General features: G+C 37.5%; 1 protein-coding gene across 2 annotated transcripts in view; it reads right to left on the bottom strand.

Moving 5' to 3' along the window:
- vps41 (VPS41 subunit of HOPS complex) overlaps positions 1-19,742 on the bottom strand; it is an 84,949-nt gene that overhangs the window by 36,048 nt on the left and 29,159 nt on the right. For both annotated transcript variants that reach the window (XM_088643525.1, XM_088643526.1), the window contains exons 5-7: positions 11,190-11,264; positions 3,951-4,013; positions 418-483 (exon numbers count right to left, since the gene is read on the bottom strand). In XM_088643525.1, the coding sequence (XP_088499651.1) occupies positions 418-483; positions 3,951-4,013; positions 11,190-11,264 (204 nt within the window). The remainder of the gene's footprint in view (positions 1-417; positions 484-3,950; positions 4,014-11,189; positions 11,265-19,742) is intronic.

Here is a 19,742-nt window from a genome sequence, read left to right as displayed (position 1 = left end):
CTAAAACTCCTCCCAATGAATCAATAAAAGAGATGTACATGAATGAAGGTTCCAAAACAATTTACTTTATTTTTTATAAATATACCAGAAATAGCGTGATTAAAATATTAATGTTTAAAACATATTTTGAAAACAATCCTAAAACATATTTTGAAACAAAAGAAAGTGGGCAATAATCCATTTTTTTCTACTTTTGCTTTACTTTCAACGGTCGCACTCGACTTCAGATATTGAAGTCTTGAGTGTAAGAAAACATTTTGTGGATCACCCTTCTGTGCAATAAAGTCTAAGGTCACTTAATGTTCTCAGCTCTCCTAGTGCTAAGCTGAGCTCATGAGGAGGAGTGTTGAGTCGCTTCAGAGGGGATGAAATCTGCAAGCACCTTTTTGTAACTGAATGATATTAGTTCTAACTTACCTTATTCCCTCCAGTGACAAACTGCTTACTGTTTGATTTTCCAAACTGAGGATGAAGTGCCACTACCTGCAGGGTACAGAGATAGAACCGTTTTAGTGACTATATCTGACCATATTTGGTGTGCATATCAGCCTATACATGTAGTTCCACTTTGAATTGGAACTTACATTCAAAACAGGTTTCACGATTACGTCCACCAATTATTTTGGTTAAATAAAAATGTATCAGATGCGTAATAAACTGTTTTCTAAACACCTAATATTTTAGAATGATTAATTTCCTACAAATCTGTAAAGTTCTACAACACAAAATTCATTCAATTTCAAAAGCTTTAGTTTTAACTCTTGGCATTATAAAAACAGAGGTTAAAATAAATAGTTTTAATGATATTCAGATTTGCTCAAATACATGACAGCCTAAATCTGCATAATCTGCATCTTTCTATTACAGGTCAATGGGTAAGATCTTTAGAAAAAATTGTCATAAGTGATTTGTTTAAAAGAATGTTACAGTTCGGTGTCAATAAAAGTTTTGAAATACTTCTTGTATCTATAATGATACACTGTCTGTAGTAAGGTGTGATTATATTTCTGAAATGGATGGGGATCTATGACTAAATCTCAGGAAAGAAAAACACTTTAAATAAATGATCTTATTTATAAAAAAGAAATTTCTTAAAGAAAAAAAATATAAAATAAAGGAATATGTGACAAGACACTTCTGAAAGAAGTCTGGAAATTTCAAGGATTTTCTGAGCAAAGGCAACTGTATATAAAAAGCAAGACTTATGTTGTTTAGAAAACACTTTTGCAGGGACACAGTTAAGCTCTGTTTCCTTTTGCTTTCATGAGATTTTTAATACAATTGAACTTAAATAGGTACTTTGTGCTTTTAAACTTCACAATTACCAGTTCACCACTTTTTTGTGAATTTGAACCTCTAAAACAAAGATATTTCATTTAATTTGGTCACTGTTTATGAAAGCAAGCAAACTGAGCCAATACAATTATTCCATTTTGATTCTGAGGTCCGTGAGGGAAATGTAACTGGTAATGAGATTTGTCCCAGAAACAATGATTTCAATGGCCAAAATATGATTTTTGCCTATAAAAAAATGTGAAATGTGAAGATACAGAGAATAAGGCAAAAAGGAAAGAAATAAAGACTTCTGGGGTGTGTAGCTGTCAAACTTGTATAATCCAAGTATGTTCAAAATAATTGCTGGCTGTGCTGGAACAAACTACAAAACAATGAATGAGAAGTTTTGAAAACCAGAACCAAATCTAATAAATAATGTTAAAAGATGTGACCTCTGAAGGTATTAAATGAATGATGTTGGAATGAAACACTGGCGCAGTGCACTTGGTCTGCTGTGTCAGCACAGACAACCAGCCTCCCAAAGCAAGGCGTCTATTTTTGTGTTCTAAATGGATTTAACTTTATTTTATTACTTGTTCCCTCTTAAATCTCTGCCACAAAATTATTTCATATTTTATTTATGTGCACCTCAGTCTGCTTCAGTGACTCATTGTGGACAATTATCTGTAGTGTCCACTCCCTCCAATAACATCCCCACCGGCAGAAGAGTGGCTTTATAGAAACCATCTCTGTCGGCCGCAGAAAAACAGCCCCCCCACCCCCTCACCCTCTCCCAGAAGCACCCTTGAAGCTCCATCGCCACACACATTCAAATTACCACCGCCTTTTTAGCTCAGATTGTATTACAAGTACTCCTGTATGGATTAGTTCCCCAGGCCTCTCATAACCTTCACTAATAGTCTTCTGTTTTTTTCTGTTTATGCCATTAAAAACAGAAGGAATGACAACAACAAGCTGAGAATAAGTCACGCAACAGGAAAGTAATACAAAACAACAGGACAAACGTTAAAGGATGAGGAAGATAGGTCTCATTTATTTAAAAAAAAAAGACATTTTGCTTACTCTTGATGTTAGTGAAAGACCCCAGATAGACAGACTGGATAAGGTCAGAAGGATAAGTCTGGAGATATGTTCTCTCAAGTTAAAAGCGTTGTGCAAGAATCATAGAAGAGATGAGTGGACTTTTCAGTCCTCTTAGACACAACATACAGTAGGCAAAGGGTAAAGAGGTGATGGGCTTAATACAAACCTCCCAGCTGACCTTGATGGCTTAAAAGTTCACAATGTTTAAAAGTCTAAACGGCCAGAAGATTTAACCCCTCCTCCCTCTCCCTCACTACACCCTCATTGGTTAAAAACAGTAATTCTAACACTGAATGTGATGAACATGATGTAAAGTGAGCATTCTTAATGCAGACCTTGGCTAGTGATCTGAACTGGACATGGCCTAGAAAGGAGAGAGGTGTGGTGATGTTGGCTGCGTTCATTGTGCCTCAGTGACTATGACAGTGGCAGAACTTGACAATCGCGGGCCCTTATCACACGCTAGTGGGACCACAATGGGCTCTCCCTTTGATAAGTTATGCTTCTTTACTGCCAATAATAGGACAGGGTTCTCTCAGGTTTCTGACAGTGACCCTCAAAACTTCCTCGGAGAGGTCTGCACATCTCCAGTCGGATCTGTACGGGGTACCTCCCAGAAGTTACTAGAGAGCCAGTAGCACACCAAAAGACCTAAAAGGCTAGGCAGGTCAGAGGATCTGAGGGACTTAGGGTGGAACTGGATTTCTAGTTTGTGGTAAGGATTAACACAGTTACATAAAGTTTTTATATAATTAGAATTGATAAATTTACATTTAAATAACTACAACACCTCCCCCCAGCACAAAAAAAAAAGCTGACTGCTGTTTTGTTTCCTTCAGTATATGTGACATCACTCTTAAAGACCCTCAAATAGATCAACAGAAAGCACTGCTACCATAAACTGAAGCAAAGACAGAGGTTTACCATTGTATTCCCATTTAACCTGCCAGGCCAAAATTGCTTTTAAGTCTTTTGCAGAAAAATGTAAGAGCCATAAACACCAAAATTACAGCATTTCAAAACATATTATTCTGAGTTCCAATCACAGTCAAAACAGAATAGTTTACTTTCTGCAGTGGCCCTTATTGGACAGAAATAACTTCTCAGAAAACATTAAAAAAACAGATATTCTGACTAGAGTAAGGCTTTTTAATGCAAATATTTTAAACATAATGTATATAATGCAACATTAAAGCACTGTACCCGTCTAGATCTCTCCAGACACATATGTTGGTTACTTTTATTACACATAACTAGAGCTACAGACAATGGGATCAATGGCAGAACCGTTTCAGCACACCACCAGAGAAGTAAGATCATGATAGACAAATTCAGCAGTATCACTGGTGGATAATAAAAAAAAAACTTAAAAAATATGGTTTGACATGTTAGAAATTACTCTACCAGCTTACAAATTAAGGTGCACTGTGGTCAAAAAATAGAATTTCTGCTAAGTGATTTTGCATTTGATTTATTTGGCATAATCTCTGTATTTCAGTTTAACAAGCTTTGAAGTCTCATGGACAGAAGCAGAAGCTGTTGCTTAGCTAAGGCCTCAGCTGTTGTCTTACCTTGATGGGACAGTCAAAGTTATCATGGAATCCCTCCCTGGTGTATAGTCCGAATACCTGGACCTGCCAAACGAAATAAGACAAGGGGTTGAATATTGCATTTCTAAGTGCACTTCCTGACAGTTATATTGCATTTTAGTTAACAGACCATCATGTAATGAGAAAATAGAAACTCTTTAGCAGGAATAACTAGGGAAAAAACAACAAGATATGAAGCAGTGAGGGGGCTATTACAGCTGTCATAACATGTTGGTCTGGGAGGATATCAGGCATTAAACTGCAGTTTCCCAATTTCTCATTTGAGCGTGTGTTTTGCTTATCATTTAGCCCTTGTTTGATTAAACAAGAACTTCCTTGCAGTTTGAAATTTCCGTGTGTGAAGTCTGCTTGGCTTTTTACAGGCCTTTTAGCAATACAATGAGAATAAGGGCAGTACACACTCGGCTCTGAAGCCTGTTTTACGTGCGAGTAGCAGATGGAAGGATGGTTATTCTCTCTGCAAGTCCCTAGGGATTGCTGACAGTGTGGTAGGCCCAAGGTGGGTCACTGACTCCCACCCAGCCCCGAAAACAGTCAGGTAAGCTTGTGACATAGCTTGAGACCTGAACCAGCAAAGTCCTGGGAACGGACTGGATACAGACACTATGGCCTCCTCCACTTGTTGAGTCACTTGCACCCCCAGCCCCCATTTGAGGCCAGGTAAAGCCAAAGAGCAGCCGATACAAATGCTCTATGAAGTCTGTCCGATTAAATCAACACACTGTATTGAGAACCTTTGGAAAAGGATCAAAATACTGTACCCAAATGATTGCGTAAATGTATCAAAACTACATAAAAAAACAAAAGCAATTCCTTTTATAAAAGAGTAAAAAGGAACATAACAATAACTTCTTTGGTTTATTGTTCTAAGATCTGATGTTGATCAAAAAACAGGAGTGTAAATACTGCAGTAATTTAGTCTAGCATGTAATTAACTCTAGGAAGAGGCCAGCTTGGCAGAATTATATATTCCAAGAAGATAATTACTCCAAACATGCTTCCAATAAATTCCAGACTGTACTTCTAATTAACTGAATTAAAGATGAGTTTGCAAAAACAATTACTGTACATGGAACAAATTACATTTTGTGTGATTGTGTACAAAATGCAATAGAGGATGAATCCTGAGGTGCTCTAATAAATTACCCTTATGGTAAATTATGTTTACAACTTGTCTTGTCACACAACATGAACTGAACAGACCAAACAGTAACTATTTCTATTTTCCCCCTATTTATGCTCTGTATTACTTCCTATTTATGTTCATTGCAAAATGTTTGTTTCATTTTGCTGGGATAAATGAATAATATGGTTGTCACAAAACATTTAATTTATCTACAGTATGTTAGACAGGATTTACAAAGAGCAGCTTCTTAATGTTCAAATAATTGCAATATTCTGCAGCAAAAAAAACATAGGACAATTATGTAGTCTTAAACTAAACTATACAACCAATTCAGATATCTCTGAGAACTTGTCTTCTTTGCCACCTGATGAACAAGACGGTTTTTGCCCCCACGACTGTTTTTTTCTCTGTTTTCTGGGGTTAGCATCTGACAACTTAGGTTAAAGTTGAAGCCAGATAAAATGACAAAAACTGCTTTATCTGAATATCTGCTTTATCTACCGTAGGAATCACCCCAAACTGGACAATGTGCCGTGTGTTTATTCCACTAGGGTAGGGCTCGGACACATTGATTGCACAGTGAGAAGCTCTTTCTGGGAATGTCTGTTTTTCAGCTGCTCTTTGTCCATTGGAACTTTAGCTTCAGGCTCTTGTCTCAACAACGGAAAACTCAATGCAGTCTTTTTTTTTATTTGTTCTGGCTCATCCTCCCAAAAAGCAGAAAATGGGTCTCTTTTCATTTTCATAATGGCATTTTGAAATTGTTTTCTAAGCAGCAATGGTGCTTCCAAAGTGCCATTGTACTTACACTGCATAGTGTAAGTCAGGACTGCACTCTGTTGCAACCATTGGCTGATTGCCCTACACAAGCTCACACCACATTGCATAGTTATTTTGTTTCACACTGTTATAATATCCAGATACTTAACATGAAAGGCCAGCTTTTGTAGATGGTTCACTTCTAGCAATATCTAATGTCTCAAATGCATCATTTTAGCAGCACTCCCTAAAACATGAATTCATAGGAAAGCAGTGCCGCAAAAAGGCTTTTTGGTGACTCTTGATAAGAAAAACTGGCAATTATAATTTTGGGGCTATTTACTTTCAAAAAAGTATTTTGTTTCCCTAACACCCACCTTTTCATCCTTCCTGCTACAGAAAAGTAGTATGAGTATGAAAAAAAAATCAAGAACCTTCATTTCACCCTAGTGGCAACAGTGAAAGAAATAGTTACTTTTATATTGCAGTAAATTCCTCCCTCAAGGACTCCTGAAAACTTAAAAAATGAAGCTGTCTACAGGAGAGTGAACATGAATCACATTTCCTGTTTTAACTTATTTTTGAATAAAACAATGGCATACAGTATTCCCATTAGCATGGAACAAGAATGGATATTTTCATGTTTAAATTAAACCTATTAAAACCTATAGGAATCTCATCAGAATGGCAATCACTTTTGTTTGACAAACCGAAATTAATTTTTCCCCCTCTTATCCGCTGACTATCAACCTGGAACACTCATTCAGAACTTAGGTCCATTTAATGTCCTCTGTTGGTCATTGAAGATGCTCAGTGAACAAAGAACAGCTGCAGGTTCAACTCTCAAGAGTTGCCTATGTATTACACTACATCATGACTTCTGAGCTCTTTGATTTACTCTTCCCTCACACCCAGACAGGCAAGATCTGTGTTCCATGCAGTGTGTGGTGTTCTTCCATCGTAGGGGATGAGAGTTACCTTTCTTAAAATGGGTCAGAGACAGAATACCGATGGTAAAGGGAGCTTAGCGGATTAATTTTAACACCAGAAATATTACTCTGATGGACACTTAAAATTTCTCTGACATTATATAGTATTCTGGCAATGCAAAAAATATTAAAAGCCGAAGAAAATAAATTCTGTTTTGTAGGATTAATTGACAGTGTACAAAACTCTTTCAATAATTTTGTTTTACAGAGAAAGCTATCCTTGTTTTTGAATTTCTGTATCTATACCAGTGGATCACATTCAGGCCATTAATATAAGACACCTGTTTAAATTGAGAAAACGTACTTCATTTTCACTAGCATTGGCAATATTTCAATTTCACCTTCAGCTATTACCAATCCAAACTGAATACTTAATCACAGATGTTTATTACAAAACAACTTAAACTATTAGCCACCTTGACAGACAAAATCCTACACAGTGTATTTCCATAGCAAGAAAAAAAATCTTGAAATTAAATACTGCGAAAAAGAAAGTGACAACTAATGTTAACCACAAAATATATAAAGCAATACAAAGACACACAAACACTTTTCATCTTTATTTCAGAAATGAGGACTTACCTTTAAGGCTACAAACACAAATGCTAAGATCTTTTATTCTACTACAGAAAGCTACACAGAATACAATAGAAAATGTATTTCTATCTCATTGTGCTTGGAGTCACGCTGAAATTGAAAAGTTCATAGTTCAGTTTCAGTGAATGATTAGTTTACGAGGCGCTGTTAAGAGATGCAGAAAAATCCCATCTCCCTACCTCTGTACAGTCATCTACGGCTCTCTCTGTTACCTCTGTGAGCTCATGAAGGTCTCTGTTCTAGCAAGAGCAAACAAAGCCCCTCCATGCAGAGCATTCTGTGGAATTTCTCTCATTCCCCGAAAAGAATCAAAATTGTTACAATGTTTGCACATACGCAAGCCATACCAGTTAATAACAGATTTGCCCATGAAAATATGGGAGCCCCAAATGGAATCAAAATCATAGTAAATACAGTCTGTTTCAACCACATGATCAAACACAAACATGCAGATTGAACTAGCTGTGTTAAAACAATTCTGTTACTGCAGCACTTGCATTACACTTAATTCACCAACATATAACATTACACTTATATTGTATTTATTCATGTAAAATTCAACATTGGTACTGTAAATCACATTTAGGAATTGGAGCAGACTGTAGTCTATGAGCATGTAATGAAAAGGGAAGGCTTTCAATCTGATTAGAAAACAGTGCTTTTTATTATCATTATTCTTAGGAATAGGACAGCAGAGTATGAAAGTATTCAAGCTTTGAGTGATGGGGTCAATATATTGATATTTCTTTTTTTCCTGAGTTAAAGCAGCATTTTTAATTAAAAAATTAATATAACAATATTTTCATTCAACCACTGCTGCCCTTGATAGAAATTGCAATGAGATCACGTTACCTGGTGATATTGGAAGAATATTGGAGCAAAAAACCACAAAGGTGTGAATGTTATATGAAACAATTAAATTCAATTTTTAGAAAGAAATTAAAAGGCCAATATTAGCACAATATTGGAATTAGATTTATGTTAAATATCTCAAATAAACCATTTTAGAAGTCAGCTGTCCCAAGTGTCATGATGTTTGTGATCACAACTTGCAATGAATGATTCTGTTAAGAGACAGGAGTTCCTGGAATTACAAATTTGCAAAAAAAAAACCAACAAATTCACGTTACAAATGTGTAGATGGAAATCTTGTAGATATCTGCATTGTGTGTTAGAAGCCTTAAATGTAGAGCATTTCTACAGAGCTTTGGTATCACCTTTCACCACTGGACTAAATACTGTACTGTACATCCTTAACAATTAAGAAAATAAGCATTGTTCACATACTGTATGTGTGACAATTAAAATTATTTGCAGTATCAGGACCCTGCTTCCACAGTAACTAATATGAGTGCTTTATTCTAACCTGTTAATTTGTAGATTTAGTTATCAATTTGTTTTCAGATTTCCCTATTAGAAGGCATTAAATAATGTGGGCTGAAGTAGTTCAAGTAGGCAGCTGCGTCACACATTAAATAATGTGCTTGAAAATGACTGAGTTTAGGGTGTATATACAATATTATATTGTATGTTATATTTTCCCTTTTATAAATTATGAATTTTATAAATGAACATTGAACATGAACAATTTTATAAACCTACATAGGTAGGTTTAATCAAAAACAACTACCAATTTTCAGACGCTCAAAATTCCAACTTGTGGAATATTTGCAGTTTTTACCTTTGTTTTCCTTGTAACACTGGTAATAGTCTGTTGGTTTACAATAAAAGGTGGGTTTTCTTCAATTTTGTAGTTGATTGGTGCCTGAATTCCACTTTAATTTTAATTTTCATTGTTACAAGATTTGAAAAAGCAAATGATAGAGTCTCCAAATAACACTAATAAAAACTCCTGACAAGAAACACTCCAGTACCCACCTTATTGAACTGCTTAAATGCTTCACAACTATCTGTAAAATCAAAAAATCAAACTTTCACCACAGGGATTTACAAGAGAATGAGATTGGTATAGAGGAACACCAAGTTCGCATTGATTTTAATTGGAACCGCCACTTTAAAGATTACAAGATTTTCTTTTCAACAGAGCATGAGTTTTAAGAGATATCACCGTACATATCTGCTTTTGCAAACCACCCAACACTGATAATCACCTTGAACAGGAAGATAACAGCCAAGTGGAAATCAATACAAGGATATCAATGGGAGACAGATGCATCCTGATCGCAAATGATGCTGTATTTTTAATCAGGCTTCACACGGATCCATTCCACTGTCTCAGCTTTCCAAAACGCATCTTTGTCAGGACAGGGGAAGCTTTAAAGTGCTACCCCTCTTGAGAAAGCAGCTTGCTTTGTGAACAAGTACTCAAAATTAATCTGCTCTGCACCCTGTTTTTCTCAAAATGATTGCAGTGACCAATTATGCTTTTTCCCTTCTGCCACTTCCAGCCATCACTTGGGTAACGTGACTCAAAATAAGCCAACACCACCTACCCCTCCTTCTCACAATCTGTCCAGACATTGTGATGCTTTTCAGATGCTCAGCCACTGCCTTGTCTTACTGCTGTTTTGCTTTATTTATTAAGTCATATTACTAGAAAACACTCTGTCTTAGAAGTAATATGACCTTCCAAAATTTTAAAATCATTCAAGCTAAATATGTGCTAAATGTTAGCCCACGGTTAGGCTTTAGGCCACCAAAATAAGTGCTGGAAGAAACCAGTCCTGCTGTATAAGAACACTAATAATCTACTGCATACTCTCCTGCTAGTGTAAAGTGTGCCTTTCAGGCTGTGTCTGTGGTGACTGCCAGCTCTCAGACCAAGTTATAGCAGAGCTATGATATCCTGATGTTTTCCAATCTTGGTTTTGCGCTGGCAGGCTACTGAATCCTTAAATGTGAGAAGATGCCTGCTTGCTTTTGGGCTGATGACTACTGACAGAAGTTCCTTCTCAAAAATTGTGATTCATCAGGCAGAAGTTACAGTTTTATTACAGACCACCAGTTCTGTCTCCCAGATCACATTCCACATCAGACCTGAGAGTCTGAGCTCTACTGCGCTGTGGGCATGACACAGTTTGGCTCTTTCCTCGAGCAGCAGACCTACTTCCAAGGAATTCTTCATTCAGGCTGAAGGCTGGGAATAGTCTGCAACCCAAGACACCAGAACTTCTGAACTTGTCTGCAGAACATGGTACAATTTGGTTCTAGAGCTATGCATCCACTTGTGCATACCTACTCTCTGTTGACTGATGTATATAAAGAGGACATTTTGTGACTGTGTGACACACAAGGCTTTATGAGAACTAAGATTAAGCTAAAAAAAGATGGATGTTATATTTGAAATAAATTATTCTATATAGCTGTGTTCATCAAAAATTATTAGTGTGATGAGCATATATTGTATTTGCTCCAATCCTGAATGTGAAAGCATTAGTTTTAATCTTAATGTAAATGTTCAAATAAGAATCTAACCCCTTACAGGAGTACTACTTTCTTACTCTTTTTGTTGTATCTAATAGTTTTTTTAAAGCCATAGAAAATCCAAGGATGTTAAGGAAAAAATACTAAGAAGAGCTTTTTCTAAGTCCACTAGAGGGAACCAGAAATCCACTGATTGCTCAGAGGTGCAGCACCTAAAGCTGCTGTATGAGGGAAGTCAGGCAAAAAATTAAGTTAGTTGCTCTTATTAGACAGTGCTGATCAAAAGTAAACGGTAATCTCCTTAATGCCCCCAACACTGGCAGTATTTATAAAGACACAATTTACCTTGCCGTCTTCTGAGCAGATGCCAACATGCTCCCCGCCTTCATCCAGACTGATCTGATTTATTTTCACCGGACTCTGGGAAAGCAAAACACATAAACTAATCAGGACTGCAAACTGTGACACCTAAGACTGAGACAAAAGAAGGGTTTATAATCCATTTAGTGTAGGAACAGTAGGGAAGAGAAAAACATACACACACTTGCACACATACTCATATCTGGGATTAGCACTCAGCTTTGATATACTGTTTTATTTCATCCTGGCAGTCTGGGCTTTCATTAATCTAGCCCCCCCCCAAACCCATTGACTGGAGGACAGTCACAAAAGTTCATGTTGAAAATGAGCCCCATCTTTCTGGTGGATGGTACTGGTAAAGAACCCTGTGGCAACTGTTGCAAAGATGAGCCACAGACATATTTTGGAGAGAACTGTCTTTGGACACCTTTTAGTTGTGTACCACACTGTGCTGATTTTAACTGTCCTACCTCTTACCTAATTTAGAAAACAGTGTTGAAACATTCAAGCACTGCCACATTTCTTATTTTCGTTCAGTCTTTCACACTGGGTGCAAATGTTTCAAGGGAAAAAGCCATGCATTTATTTAGTCTTTAATGAAAAGCTGCTTGCAAAAACAATTTTTAAAGTAAACTTGTGATATGTTGTCAACCATCCTGATCTTTTTATGATGAAAAACATTTCTATCTTAATTTCTTTACATTTAAATTCCTGATTGACTGCTTCAGATTCAGTATAGATTCTCCAACACCCCCCAAATAATCTATCATCCTTGGAGGATCTATAATGATGCCTTAATGTTTCATAGTGTGCTGCTTAACACACCTCTTTAATTCCTCCCAGTAGTTCCTTCCAAACTAACTTCCACCTACTTAAGACAAGTAACATGTCACCCAATGGTTATTTCTGTGTCTTTTGCATTTAATTTTATAAACAAAGACCTGCAGTTCAGAAGCACAATTTCTAGAATCAGAATCTCAACTGACCAAATAATTTTGGTATTCTATTATTTGTTAACAACATGTCCACATTTTCTTTTTGTTTTCACTTATAAAGGACTTCTTTGTAGAAAACCAATCAGAGAATTCTCTCTCTCTCATTCTATTCTGACTATTCAGGTTGACACCTTAGCCCCATATTCTTCAGCAAGCTCCTTCATATGTGACTACGAAGACCTCAGTTCCTGGTTGAATACCTGTTTGAGCCGGTCACACAATAACAAATCTTTATTATAGAAGAAAATGTTTTAAGTCTCTAGTAATACACTTAAAATAATTTTTCCTACACAAATAGCAAACTGGGCCGCACCGTAGTGCAGTGGTTAACTGCTGCCTTGCAGTACTGGGGCCATGGATTCAATTCCGGAATTAGGGTGCTATGTGCATGGAGTTTGTACAGTATGTTCCCCTTCGCTTAACTGTGTTTTCTCCGGGTTCTCCAGTTTCCTCCCACAGTCCGTAGTCCTACATACTGGTAGGCTATTTGGCTTCAGGGAAAACTGGCCCTGGTGTGAGTGCGTGCATGCGTCTGTGTGTGCCCTGCAATGGACTGGCATCCTGTCCAGGGTGTATACTTGCCCTGCTTTCCGGGATAGGCTCTGGTTCCCCTACGACCCTGAACTGGATGAAGGGATAGATGGAAACAGTAAACTGATCATTTTTCTTAACCAGAATGACTTTCTGTTAATGACCTTTCCTTTCAATCTCAACAATGAACTGCAAATAAGACCTTCAAACGTGAGTTCTCAGTTAACTTTTTACATATCCACAAGAGGACCTAGATTGAAATCACTATAATATCATTCAGCTTTAACAATATACTTCAGTTTTCAGCTTCACCTTTCAAAATGAGACCTATTAAGAGTCAGATGGACAATCATAATAGTCATAGTGAGCAACAGAGCAAGTGCATTGGTTATGAAAAGCTCTAGACTGAAATCAGGAAGCACTCTTCTACACAAAGAGCTGTGGGGGTCTGAAATTTAAGTGCTTATGTGTTGTGTAACTGTATGTATCCCATGTTGCAATTCTACAAGAAATGGATGGATGAGATTGTTTACTTAAGTTTCTAGCAACTAGATAAGCAAGATGGTCCAAATGCCCTCTTCTCATTTGTAACCCTTATGTTATTATATCCGCTCTTATCTCCGAAGTGGTCAAACAGCAGTAAAAACAAAAGTACCCTTTGAATTACTTTAGAAATTACATTTCTGGAATGGGTTAAACAGCATGGCAGTGAGGACACTCCTGACCAAAACTAAGGTTATATGAGAGAAGATGAGAAAAGGGAGTCTGTTTCACTTATTAAATAGTTCCAGTTTAGGAAGTTTAACACTCAATTTTTTTCAAAAATATTCTGTGAAAATGGATAAATGAAACCTAAAACAAAAGTCACTTTAGCCAGACTTCACCAGCTGCTGCTGACATTAACAGAAAGAAGTAGACTCTTTCAAAAGTCTTGTGCTACTTTAAAAATGTTTCTAGGACTAGAAACAGCTGGTTCTGTAGAAATCTTTTATTTGTCACATAAAACAACGGAAAGGTAACAATCCACAGCAGACTGAGTTCTATCAAGAGAAATGTAGACAGGAGCACTCAATAGCATAGCTCAAAATAACTTTACTTCTTGAGACAGGACGCACTCCTGTGGAATGACTATTGTCCAAAGACTATTTTTATGTCATAATCTTTCTTTTAAGAACTGATAAATAAGGACTTGGATCTGCTGTTTGGTGTCATGATTTCCAACATTAGAAGCATTGACATTTTAGATGACAATAAGGCATTTTAAAGCTGTTATAAATAGTTATGATGTCAGAATCATGAGCAGAAGCTTTATATATAATGTACAAAACATTGCAATAACAAATTATACCAACACTTGCTATGTATTAAATCATAATACTATCAGTTATTCAAATTACAGAAAAATAACATTTCTAAACATCCACCTGCCCATCCATTTTCTAAACACTTCATCCAATAAATGTTCATGGAGGAGCCAGAGCCTATCCCAGCAAGCAATGGGCACAAGGTAGGATACACCCTGTATGGGACAACAGTCCATCACGGGGCACACAAAGTCACGCACACACTCACACCAGGGCCAATTGTCCCAAATGACAATTAATGTATCAGTATATTTGGGACTTGAAAGAATATTGGAGAACCAGGCGAAAAGTCAGGCAAAAACAGAGAGAACATACAGTACAAACTCCACACAGATAGCTCCCCAAGGTCCCAGTGCTGTGAGGCAGCAATGCTAACCACTGCGCCACAATGCTGCCCTCATTCTGAACAAATACACAAAAAAAACACATTTCCAGCAAATTTGTATAAATGGTTTCTCTAGCGATCCATAGGTATTTTTTTTCACCAAGGCATAGATACATATTGCAAAGGAACAAGTAACAGGTTTATTCCGTGCTGAAAAGAGAAGAGAGAAAACACAACGTTTCGGCCGTGGAGCCTTCTTCAGGTGTGAGGGAATACAGGAAGAAGGCTCCACGGCCGAAACGTTGTGTTTTCTCTCTTCTCTTTTCAGCATGAAATAAACCTATTACTTGTTCCTTTGCAGCCTACACATGCTGACGCAGCTACCCACCTGAACTACTGTAGATACATATTGTTTCCTTTCTGTGAAAATACAGGACTTATAAAAAAGAACCAGAAAAAGAAAAACTCTGCTCAATGATAAAAAACTTTTTTTAATAATTGGAGCAGAACACTTGAACAGTTCCTAAAGCAAATTAACAATACAAATGGCATATTTCAGAAATAAAAGGTTTATCAGGGTCCACGTTTTGAGCCATTCACACTGAACAGCTGAACTGGAAGGGAACCTTGGCTACAAAGCTGGATTTACATTCTAAACCACAGATCTGTGTTGCACCCATTCATTCTCACAGGCAAGTGGCAAGTGAATATGATGATCAGTAGGAATAAATAAAATATTAATCTCAGAAAAGTACCAGTTAACTGCTGCAGCTTCTGAACTAAATAACCAAGATGGTATGGGGCTTTACTGATTAATCTCTGAAGCTCATGACATATAAGTTATGTGATCTTATTTACAAAGGGGTGATTCAAAGGGGTGTAAAATATAAAATAAAGCTCAAAAGTAATGCAAACTTAGACTGCCATTCAATAACCTAACAGGCAGTGAGAGGAAGGTGGAGTTTTAGGTTGGAGGTAGGCTGAGTCAGTCAGCCTTTTCAATAAAGGAGTAAAAACCATAATGATATGGACAGAAGCGATTAATTGTGTTCTTTGTGGTGAAATGCCTCCCAGGATGCTCATCATCATCCCACCTTTTACTCACAGCCCCTTAACAGGAAAGAGGAGAAATCAATCAGCTAATGTATAATTTGCAAAGGCTCTCTGTCCAACAAATGGATAATTGATTTGTCTACCAAATGCTGCCCACTCGAAGGAAATAAGGTCTAGACCGTGACAAGAAAGGGGAAACAAAAGTGAAATACAGTTTAAAATTAACAAATGTACAAATAATTAAATAAAAGCCTACACACTTGGAGGCCCAATTCCATTACTGGCAGGACATGGTATCTGAAAAGCACGAAAGGTGAGAGTCTTATAAAAACAGATACAAAGCCTTTCAAACCACAGATTTAGCCCTGATTATTCTCTGCATTAAAAGAGGAAAAAGTGGTCTCCAAGGTCACCTGGGGTCATGTTAGTTCAAAGATTCACTCAAATGCATTATCAATCAGTGCTCTGAATATCAGACAGATAACAGGAGACAAGGCCATTACACATAACTGACATACTATCATGGAAGAGGGGAGAAATATGGTATTAACCATTCCCGTCAAAGTCAATTAAGGAATAGAAAAATCAATTCTCACCTCAAGAAATTTGTGCACATTATTTTTTTCTGTATATCACAGTTAATGTTTTATCCAGCAATTACCTCTTCTTTCCATTAATACATTTATTTAGGACTGTATCATGAATTAATGTTTCCTTTTAAAACACAGATATTAATAGAAATAAATCATAATTGTGGTATTGGAGTGCAGGAAAGCACCTGAGAAAGACTTTTATTACAGAGTAGCTGTAATGAATTTTACCTGCACTTAAAGTAATCAAGACTTTATGAAATATTTTATTACATACTCAAATTGAATATGTTTTATGGACAAGCAGCAGAAAAAATGATCTAGTTACATTACATTGTTCAATGTACTACACACAGTATTTAAAAATCATCCATCCATTTTCTAACTGCTTCATCCAATTCAGGATCTTGGGAGAACCAAGTCTTGGCAAGCAATGGGAGCAAGGCAGGATACAAAACAGTTAACCAACAGTATGTATTGGGACTTTCCTCCTGGAGCACCCATGCAAACACGGAGAGAACATACAAACTCCAGATAGCACTCTAGGTGCTGGCAAAGCGCTATTGTGCTGCCCTTCTTTTAATAAAGCTAGAATAGTTTAGATGGTATGAAAATGAATTTCTTTTTACTTAAGAAAATCTAAGACAACACAAATTACTTCAGAATATCGCTGAACAACAAGTTTTTTTTTATAGGACAGCAATTCTATTACGTTGTGAAATTATACACCTAAACTATGATGCAGCTATTTGACCACTTGTTCAGCATAAAAAATGCAACAATGGATGTTTTCTGTAGTTAATGGAGATGTTATGCTGGTACGAACTCAATTAGCATTAATGTGAAAGTGGCAGTGTGCAGTGTCAGCATAATCCATAACACAATCAATTTAATTAAATAAGTTGTTAAAATGAAATGTTGATCAGCATTTGACGATTAGCCTGGCTATGTTTATGCTGACTGCAATGTCAGCTCTAGTGCCATCATAGCAAAACAGCTAGGTTACCAAAAAAGAAAATACTGTACATAGCAATGTCCAGTTACAATGGAAAAGGCCATTCTATCCATCAGACAAATAATACAGAAAGATAATTATTAGAGAATAGTAGCCATTTCCAAAACAATCAGAGGTAGGGCAGCACAATGGCATGGTGTTTAATGATCCTGCCTCACAGTTCAGTACTGTCATGGGGTGCCTTCTAATGTAGAGTTTACGTGTTCTCAGCATGCTTGGCTTTCTCTCACCTTCCAAACACATGCAGACTGAGAAAACTGCGACCTCCACAGTCCCTCTGTGCTTGTGTGTTTATGTTCATCCCACGTCTTGTTCCACCCTGTCTCTGGTGGTGTCCTAATAATGGATGGATAGGTGAAGAATCTCATCCATTTTTCTCTTGAATATTCCAGTGGAATCTCCATCTAACCTTGGCTGGGCTGTTTCTTCCCAATTTCTTCTGGGCAGTTTTTTCAGCTATGGCTAAAACGGATTTGAAATTGCATAACTTTACGCCTGCTGGAAAGTCAGTACTGTATTTGCTACTTCACACACAATACAGTACATGTCTGGACAGATTGCTGGCGGCCTCAACTAAAGTGCAGTGAGTTACATTTGCTATAAGATAGGAAATGCAGAGCTAGAATAAGATACTGACGAAAAAATGCTTAGGTGTTATTGTAGACATTTACATCCTATAACCCATGTGGGGAAGCAATAAACTGGCAAACAATGTTGCACTGTGTAATGAAAAGTAAAAGAGTACAATATAAATTTCTATATAAATAAAAATAAAAATATAAAAGACTACTTGCAAGTCTTTATTTAGAATGTTGTGTATACTTTTGGTTACCATGTTACAATAAATGTTGCTTCTCTGGAATTAGTACATCAAGAGCATGTATCTGTGGCTCTGGCTTACAGGACAGTCCTGCTCTACAGAGATGACAATGAGAGTTCGGAATCTGTCTTTAAGTATTCCAAACTGACAAATTTAGCCCATATGACCGCTTCGAAATAAAAAAAAACCCTAACCAGAAGAGAGAAGAAGTGGAAAATCCACCATTTCTTACATATATTGAAAACTACCATGTGCACTTTTCTCCAGGGAAAAAGAATGGATCTCTTCAGGGAAAAAAGAGCACACACCAATGACGCCATTGAACTGTAAATTACAGCATGCGTTTTGGGCTTGCACAATCTGGCTCCCATATCCCCCCCTGAACTTGACTGGTGAAGTAATTTCTCACTTCTCCACTTGACCTACTGTGCTGTGGGGCTCGTGGCACATAACTGTTCTCACGTGGGTGCAAACATAAGTGGTGGATGAAGTAAGTGTGTTCTATATGTGAAGTGCTTTGAATTCCTTTTGGATGAAAAGTGTTATGTGAATATTCCTACATAATATTTATATTTTCAGTGCAAGACACAACAAAATACAATATTTGTTCAGATATGTATGTTTCCAGAGGGCAGTAAAACCTTAATAATAATAAATCATTGCTCATTATATAGCACTTTTCTGGACACTCCACTCAAAGCTCTTTACAGGTAATGTAAACATTACATTACCAATGTGCAGCACCACCTGGATGCCATAGTACGCCAGAACGCTCACCACACATCAGCTATTGGTGGGGAGGAGAACAGAGTAATGAAGCCAATTCAAAGATGGGGATTATTAGGAGGCCATGATTGGTAAGAGCCAATGGGAAATTTGGCCAGGATGCCGGGGCTACACCCCTTCTCTTTTCAAGAAATGCCCTGGGATTTTGAATGACCACAGAGAGTCAGGACCTCGGTTTTACGTCTCATCCGAAGGATGGCCCCTTTTCCACAGTATAGTGTCCCTGTCACTATACTTGGGCTTTAGAACCCACATAGTCCATAGGGTGATCGCCCCCAGCTGGCCCAACTGACACCTCTTCCAGCAGAAACCTTAGTTTTTCCCAGGAGGTCTCCCATCCAGGTACTGACCAGGCTCACACCTGCTGAGTTTCAGTGGGTTGCCCGCTGTGAGTTGCAGGGTGACATGGCAGCCAAAACCTTTCTTTTATTACCCACTTCTGTCCATAAAAACACAGAAAAGGTTACAAATGAAAGGAGACTCTTGTGCCCATCTTGTCTGGCTATAAAGTAGTCAACAAAAGAAACCAATGGATGTGATGCAAAAATAGCAGCACTTAATTCAGAAAGCCATGTCAAAGGAGTACCTAGGGTACCACACAGTCTAAGCACAAGGAGCATACTAAAAAAACTGGAGAGTGCTGGAGAGTTGCTAGTGCTTATGGAATATGAAGTTGTGAAAATCCTTAATCCAGCGTTGAATGGCTTTATTCTGTTCCTGTTTCCCTTCTTCAGCTCACTGGGGTCACCGTGCTGCGTCAGGTAGTTTGTCGCGTTCTTCTTCATCCCACTTGCCCTCCAGGTCCTCCTCACACCTTCCATTATTGAAGACGTGCAGTACGCAAAACCACACCCATTTTACACCCTCATACTACAGGACACCGAGTGAGATTGCCGGGGGTATGCCCATTTATATATTGACATGTATCTTACCGGGGGTATGCCCATTGACATGTGCCTGCGTACAATTGTGCCATGCAGGTGAGATCAGGTTTATTACAGTGTTAGGATCCAAAGATGCAGGGGATAACCACTGTCAAAAAATAATACAACCTCACTC

This window comes from Lepisosteus platostomus, chromosome 8 (genome assembly GCF_059453375.1).
Source record: "Lepisosteus platostomus isolate fLepPlt1 chromosome 8, fLepPlt1.hap1, whole genome shotgun sequence".
NCBI classification, from domain to species: domain Eukaryota; kingdom Metazoa; phylum Chordata; class Actinopteri; order Semionotiformes; family Lepisosteidae; genus Lepisosteus; species Lepisosteus platostomus.
This window is presented reverse-complemented; position numbering and strand designations above follow the sequence as displayed.